We start from the raw sequence: 8,456 nt of genomic DNA, 5'->3' as shown, positions 1-8,456 counted from the left end.
CGACTCGTCGAGCTGTTTTTCTTCTCTCGCTTTCTTTACCAGAGGGTCTATTTTTCTTTTACGCTTTTTGTGGTCGGGTACTTCTTCTTCCTCCTCAAGTTCTTCCTCGTCTGCAACATCGTCTGCATCTTCTTCTTCCTCTTCAAGTTCTTCGTCATCTTCAACATCGTCTGCATTTTCGTCTTCTTTTTCGTACTCTTCTTCATTGACTTCATCATATTCTTCTTCGCCTCCGTCTAAGAAAGCTTCCTCTTCTTCGTCTCCGTCTAAGAGAGCTTTCTCTTCTTCATCAATCACTTTTTTCTGATCCTTTTTCATCTCTTTTTCAAGCTTAGCCTTGACGTATTCTTCTCCTTTTCCATCACGTTCTTCTGCTTCTTCTTCATCTTCTTCTTCTTCTTCTTCTTCTTCTTCTTCTTCTTCTTCTTCTTGTTCTTCTTCTTCTTCTCCTTCTTCTTCTCCTTCTTCTTCTTCTTCTTCTTCTTCTTCTTCTTCTTCTTCTCCTTCTTCTTCTTCTTCTTCTTCTTCTTCTTCTTCTCCTTCTCCTTTTTCTTCTTCTTCTTCTTCTTCTTCTTCTTCTTCTTCTTCTTCTTCTTCTTTTTCGTCTTCGCCTTCGTCTTCTTCTTCACCCTTAAATTGTTCCCTTTTCAAAGCATCTTCTCTCAACTTTTCGATCAGCTTTTGTCCACAAGGTAGCGGTTCCTGGCCATCTGAAGAATCTCTGTATCGACATGAGCAACGAGCAAGTTATTTTCAGTGTCAGCATCACGAGGCACTGATAAATTGATCTTATACCTTTCCTCGCTTATGTCGGAGAGATCACCGTAATCGATTGGTTCCATGCAAATAGTGCAGCGGTTTTGTAAATCTGCAAAACACTGGACACAGAATAAGCCTATGCAGGTTGGCTTTGGACATTTTATCAGAGATTGATCCTCCCGCTCAACGGCTCCGCACAAAAGGCACGCGGCCTTCTCTGCTCCGCAGCAATGCCGCAAGATCGGACAAATCGCCACCAGTCGTTCCCGGAGGGTCACTCTCTCAGTCTTCATCTTGTCGGACTTGGTGAATTTTCTTCGCAGTTGTCGCCTTGCATATTTCATGAAACTACCACGTGACCTGGACGTGGAGCACGGTGAATTTTTGTGAAAAGAAATGAAAAAGGTGCAACAAAACTTTCGGTAATAGTTAAATCTTGGACCACGTTTTTATTTTACCGACGGATGCAGAAAATCGTATTTCACGCGTTTTTCTTCGCCTTGACAAAGAAACTCTTTCAAATTTTAGGAAATTATAGATTTTATGATCGTTTTTTGGAAAAGTTGATAAAATGTACAAATCATATGAGATTTTTTCGTAACTTGCGGTAAACTTTATCATCAGTCAGTCTGTGTTCAAAGATTTTAGTGTATCCAAAGTATCTCGTAGGATATAACGAGATTCCGTGAGGTTGACGATAATTTCGAAGGATTTCGACAGATGTCGGAGGTTTTTAGGGAATTTAGGGATTTCATATGATTTCAGTGATTTTAGGTGATTTCTCAGAATTCTACAAGATTTTATGTGATATCAAAAGATTTTTTTATATACATGAAAAATCCCCTGCGCTTCATGGATTTAGAACTCAGGTGCCCGACACCCCGAATTCAAAACGTACTTGCGTCCCAAATGTAATTGGGTTTTTGTAAAACATTTATATTTTCTACTAAAATCAATATATCATATAATACTATACCATATTATAAACAAAACGAACAATACTTACTTTAACAAATACTACCATGTTTACAAAAATATTGAATCAAGTGCAAAGGATAGAAATCAATTGTAATAGACACCAAAAGCTTAAAACAACAACCTTTGAAACCTTTGAAACTGAACCCAAACCACCCCAAATCTAGTCGTTGGACACCCATTATCTGAAAGTCCTATAGTCTATGTCACCCTGAAGCTAAATTTATATAAAAGATGTTTTTTTCACCTGACTCATCCATCTTTTTAGACGAATACTAGAACTAGCATTCCCCGTTTCACGAAGTACAATCGGCTCTTTTTGGTGCCAATCGCTTCACACCACAATGAACCCCTGCCAGTCCGGCCAGTTTGTTTTTATAACAATTTCACGAGATTTCACGAGTAGTGTACATTAGTTTAGTCAATTTCAAAATCAAATGAGCCGCTGACGCAAGTATATATTCAAAATGTTTCTGTCAAATTTCCAAACTTTTCTTGATAGTCAGCATAAGTGCGATCGTAAACATCTTCATTACCCAAACCTTAAAGTTGTTTTTTTGCTCGAGAGAAAAAGAGAAGCCAAATACGACTGGATGGATGTGTGAGTAAGATAAGAATTTGAACCAGGAAACCACATACCTGATTATGTGATTGTACAGCCAAACGGCCCTTTGCCTGGCGCGATCTGGGTGATAGTAGCACATCACAACGTGCCTCAGCCTCAGTCCGTAGGGCTCGAAAACGGCCATGATCCAGCAAAGAAATATCAGTGATACGATTTGCGTGTATCTGTCTAAATCGGGGGGAATCGGGTCTGGCAAGCACGGCATGGTGTCCATGTTGACCTCAGTCCCCTTGGGCGAAAACGCTCGCACAATACTTCGATACAAATCAGCCAGAAATCCGGTTCCCGATACGTACACTCCCACAGAATTCGGTGTTTCGACCTGCAGATTTTAACGACGTGATTTTAGGGCAATATGGCGTCACATCGAACAATCAGCTGATCGTTTTAGGCTAATTTAATAAAGACCGTAGCACGGAATACTTCGTGCAATCTGGTAGACTCCCGTTTTATGACATCGATGGATGCAGGATGAAATACGCAGGGAAGAATAGTATATTATGTGACAAGTGCGAAAAGTAGGCGATGTCTGAACAAGGGTAGCTTGCGGTACGAGCCGAAAGCGAGTACTATAATCGCACAGGTCAGATATCACCTATCCAGAAGTGTCACACATGATATTTATGATAACACCTGGACGTAAAGCTTATTTCGAAAAATACCGAAGGAGCCCCTAACAGCATGTAAAATTAAGGTTAGGTAACTCGCCCTTACTGACACAGTCACTAACGGTGGGTGATATTGAGTTATTTGCAAATGCGGATACGCTAAAAATAGCCCTAGAACAGAAAGTAGAACATTTCTAACGCGTGCATGCGCTACCTTTTTATTTCCGGATATCAAACTTTCCAAGCAGGTGTTGCAAAAATACTTAAAATTCAATACTCGACCAAAATAGTGTGTGAAATAGGCAAATTACTTCCCCACATTACTTACCTTCGACTCGAATCGACCGTGATATCGTATTGTGCTGAGAACCCAGTATAAACTGTAGTCCGCTACCATGTGGATTCCGAGTTTGAAGGTCATGAGGCACAAAAAAACTGCAGACTTGGTAAGCTTGATCTTTTCACTCTTAATTAGAATTATGGATGTCAAAGGTATGTACTTGTTTTTTTCTCTTCGATTTAACGGCAGTACCGTTTCTTTATCAAGCCTCGCTCTTCTCAGATCTATTTCTCGTAGGTCATCAGTCAGATAGCGATTGTCAAATCTCTCATTTGTCAACCACTTGTTTCGATAATATATTACTCTATAAAAACAAATAAACATTCTGCCACATCGTGATTTCTCAGAATAATTATGAAGCTTCATAATGATTATGCTTTAGAAAATATTAAAATATTGCAAGTTTCAGAAACGTTTTAGACAATTCCGACCTTCGAGAAAAATCATCAAACTTAAATTTAGAATTTCTTCAACTATCAGAGAAAACTCATGCATTTCTTTCATATTGGAACAGGGTCACTGAAACTTTCGGCAATTTTCTAAAGATTAATTTGGCATCCTTAAAAATTCCCCGATGGTCTGAAATTTCTGCAAATTCTAAAATTGTCGATCATCACAAATTTTTGTAGGAATTCGTACTCTTTTATTAAAATTCATAGAGATTATGAAAAGTTATACTTTTCAACGAGACTCATAGAATATGCCGCGAAAAAAAATGTATGTTGTCTGAGTGCGAAATTATAATTACTTTCATAGAAAATTGTACATCATCTTAATTTTTTGTGGAAACCAGTAGTTTTTTACGTCGTTCCACGAGTTTGTACGAATGAATTTATTTTTTCTGTGTCGAAAATTGGAATTATTTTTTATTGAAAATTGTATATTTCTATAATTTCTCGTAGAAATTTGTAATTTTCTATGAAAAATACTACGGTTGTCGACGATTTTCCACTACGTTTTACGCTTTTTGTCGATTTCCGACAATTTTCGAATATTTCCTACAATTTGAAACGAATTGCATTTTATTGTAGTTTAGCGTAGAAATTATTTTCACCAGGGCATGCCCGCATTAAAGATCCCAATATCAAAACTCATTTTCCTTCGTGGTAAGCTTAGATATTCTTTAAGAAGTATACAGAGATTTATAAAAGTAGTACTATATTACCTAAGCATCATGAACAGGAAAAACAAACTCGTTACGACAGTCATCCAATCAAAAACGGTCAAGAATCTATCTGTTCTGGATCTTATCTCCGTCACAATTCCCGTAGCAACTTCAGAGATACTCTTACTCTGGTTTGTCTCAAAATGGAAGGAGTGTGAAAATTTAACCTTCACATAAAACATCGCCTTTACATGCTTCGTAAACTTGTTGATTTCTGAAAAGATACAGTTCTGGATTATTTACAGGAAATATTTTTGATAAAGCAAATATTTCCTATTTTAAATACAATTTTCTACATAACATGTGGAGCGAAAAAATGTGCAATTACTTTTCCTCACGACATCGATGATGCTATCCGAGATAAACGACACCAGCATGCAGATTATGTCAAAGGGTTTTACTATCCAGCATAGCAGACCTGCAATGTATGCCAAGTTGCATATCGCGCCAAAAAAAGGTCCAAGCGAAGCTTTACAATCAGCCACAGCTCCGTCAAACACCTTTTCGCATCGCTCAAAAGGTGTGCCCAGTTTCTTGTTGCATATATTCATTATGCTGCCGAGCCATTGAAACACGGCTTTAATTACCTTAACTGAAATCAGATGATCATTGAATTTTTGTTATTACATTCTAAAACATTTATTTGAACGCTTTTCCCCCAGATTCTATCAAGCAAATAAATGAATAAATTTTCACAAAACCATATCGACTTTCCCTCTGACTTCGATATATTTTTACAAATTTTTAAATTCAGAAACACAGGAAAAATCTTCAACAAAAATTTCTTTGAGAGGATTCGCTATTGGTAAATGGAAATTAATGATTAGTTATTCTGCCTGATCTGAAATAAGTCGATTTACACAAAGTAACAGCATTGAAACTCACGTATGCTTAGCACGATTCTTTTTACAGCTAATAACGTCCGTTTGATTTTTTTTATGACTTTTTTTAAGGATTTCATGACCTTAGCTATCGCATCTCGTAAAGCATAGAATGGCTCTTTAATCAGATCGACGATAGCTCTTACCGCAGCTTTCAGTTGTTCCTAAAAAAACATACACAACTGAGAAAAATTCTGTGGAGTCTTTTTTTTTTATATTGCATGCATTTCGAAAACAGTACGGGAATTATTCTTTTCTTTTCACTATTTTTCCCCGTTCTTCGGTAAAACAAGTTGTGTAAGTAATTTAAAACTATAATTATTATTGATTACTTGTCCGCAAGCCAGCGATTCCGATAATACACCCATGTTGTTTAACGTATTTTTTGCTGGACCAGTTAATGCCAGTATGAAAGCGTAGGCCATAAGGGCTTGGCGTCCACGTTTCGAGAAGAATTGCGGCAGGAGTAGGAACACTACACATCTGTTATAAACGGTGGGTTTCAACGTTAAATTGTAGTTCGAAACGTCAAGAACCTGAGTTCTATAGCGTGTTTATACTATCCTTTGATCATTTATCAAAGTGATAATGATCTTTACTTTTAATTTTCTAACTGGAAAATATTTGGAACAGCGAAATTCTGTAAAATTTGTATCAAATTACCAAAAGTATTCGAATCATATGACAGTAATCGGAATAAAATCGTAGATATTCATAATATCAAATCCTGCAGGGGGTGTAATAAGTTAATTCAAATTAATAAAACACCCTGTGTATAGACTATCGGAGATATTTTCTCCACCAGGAACATTATTGTAAAGTGATGTACACAGAATAAATACTCGATGATAAGGATCTTTTAATTTATAAAACGCCATCTTGCGACAGTAGATGTGGCACAACAGCCGACGATCGTATTTGATTCTGAAAGTCGTTTTTTTGGAACGAATTTCGATTTACATTGACTAATGTCATAAAACGGAGGCTCCACAGCTAATACGGTGTTTTATGTGCATTGATATTAAAAAAGATTGACTAAAAAGACCCCCTGTTACTCACGATCGATGCCATGTTGCCATAAGCACGCCAGAATCGAGGGGTTAATTAATCACTCATCGATTTGATGTACGCCTGATTTCAAGATTACAAGGATTTCAAAAGATTGCAAGAGACTTCATGGGATTTTGAAAGATTTTAAAATATTTCAAAAGATTACAAGAGACTTCGTGGGATTTCAGAGAATTTTTTCAAAGGAAAATCTCCGAAGTTTCAACAGATTTCAAGAGATTTCAGCTGATTTCAGTAGACTTCAAAAGATTTCAAAAGATGACAAGAGACTTTGATTTCAATAGATTTCAGACGATTTCAAAAGTTTTCCAGAGAATTCAGAAGATTTCAGGAAATTTCACATGATTTCCGGAAAAGTTTACACCAGATTTCACGAGTGATTAATCCTTCGGCCAGCATCAAATATCCCAATACCACGAGAAAAAATATGGTTCGAATACCTGACACGGTTGGAAAACGCCAAGCCGATGGTTAGAATAATCCCCAAAAATGAGCTGAACAGCGTTGCGGATGACAGGGTGAAGTTCAATTGGAATATGAAAAACATGAAGAACATGTAGGTGAGGAATATTCCGCCAAGAAATCCGAGAACGCTTTTGAGGACGTAATTTTCAAACGTTCCATCCGTTCGCAGTAAAACTGCCTTTTCATGAAACCAAGAATCCTTTGGACAAGATGCCAAGCTTTTCAGCCAATTTTTGAATCTTAATATCAGGCTGGAAATCAGAAAAAAGAAATTACCGATTCCTATCGAAAGTATGCAAATTTGTTTTTGCACAGATTTCGTTAACTGAATGCTAATGAATTGGATTTGTGCAGGGAAAAAATACATTTCTGAGGCGGGAAGATCATTTTTTTAAATTTGCTATAGTCGCAATAGATCATAGCAGCAGGGTTGAAGTCCAATAAATCGACAAAAAATGCATTGACCAGGGAAGCATTGGAAAAGCAGCTGGAGATTCCTCCGTTTTTTTTTTAACACTTTTTTGACGAACCCACGACGAATTGACTTTGAATCAGAGTGGATAATTTCGTAAAACGGCGGTTTCCAATGCAAAGCAACTGGTAACTCTGCTTCCAAAAATCATATATACATATAACAATGAAGAAGAGCTGCTTGATCACAGTAAAGTCCAAGCTGTCCAATGCTCCCTCTTTCTGTCTGGGTTTGTTTCCTACCGATGTCTTGGACTTTAAACTCGAGTGACTCAATTTCTTGGGACGATTGACAAATCGTGACTAATAAAAATAACCAAATATTTACTAGGCATATTAGACTTGATAACATACAGTTTCTTTTTGTAACGAATCTTCTGCCTAAATGTGTAATGGATCTTGGCTCCTTTAGAAACTTCTATAGATCTCATTTTCTCGTCCTGATACAGAAGTTTCATTTGCTCAAGCCGCCTAGCTTTCAAAGTCAATTGAAAGAACGCCATTTTTCAAGTCACACGATTCACTTCCAATACGTATTTATCTATTATACAATTCACTATTGCTCAGACATGATTTTATCCGATTATTACTGCTAGGAAATTAACTGAAGTGAGGTTAATCAATGACATTTAATGAATTATACAGCAGTAAATCAGATCCACTCTACTCTATTTCGATAAACAATTGCCATCATATTCTCGGTTATTTTATTCATCATTGCGTGTGTACCTATTTAACATTTATAATATCGAGATGTAGGTATGAAACGTGTAATGAATCGCGTTCAAGTTTGTCAATAAAAAAACAAATTGAATATTGACACGAAAGATGTTTTGGTTGCAGCTTAGTGATTATTGTATACTGTAGACAAAAGTTGAGTTAATCAAGTTTGTCGGTAAAATTTTCTTTCCTTCATTTTTTGATCGCTCGAAAATTGCTATTATTGGGATATTCGGTTTAGAACAATATGGCGTCGCGTGGAGCGATCAGCTGATAATTTGAGGCTAATTAAACGGAGCGCAGAAAAGGTCGTTTAAGTTGTTCGACTCTGATTTTAAGTCGCTAAATCGACGTAGAGAAAAACATACGGTGAAAAAAC

At 36.8% G+C, this 8,456-nt stretch overlaps 1 protein-coding gene across 1 annotated transcript; it reads right to left on the bottom strand.

Annotated features, from left to right (window-relative positions):
- Positions 1 to 634: 634 nt before the first annotated feature.
- LOC124298936 (DC-STAMP domain-containing protein 2-like) lies at positions 635 to 7,823 on the bottom strand. The gene is made up of 9 exons (XM_046751625.1): positions 7,712 to 7,823; positions 6,862 to 7,137; positions 5,686 to 5,836; positions 5,358 to 5,517; positions 4,801 to 5,064; positions 4,473 to 4,686; positions 3,296 to 3,611; positions 2,374 to 2,681; positions 635 to 1,119 (listed from the first exon to the last, which is right to left on the bottom strand). The coding sequence occupies exons 1-9, from the start codon at positions 7,813 to 7,815 to the stop codon at positions 675 to 677; spliced, it is 2,238 nt and encodes a 745-aa protein (XP_046607581.1). The 5' UTR covers positions 7,816 to 7,823; the 3' UTR covers positions 635 to 674.
- Between the last annotated feature and the right edge of the window lie 633 nt (positions 7,824 to 8,456).

Source organism: Neodiprion virginianus, chromosome 2 (assembly GCF_021901495.1).
Source record: "Neodiprion virginianus isolate iyNeoVirg1 chromosome 2, iyNeoVirg1.1, whole genome shotgun sequence".
NCBI classification, from domain to species: domain Eukaryota; kingdom Metazoa; phylum Arthropoda; class Insecta; order Hymenoptera; family Diprionidae; genus Neodiprion; species Neodiprion virginianus.
This window is presented reverse-complemented; position numbering and strand designations above follow the sequence as displayed.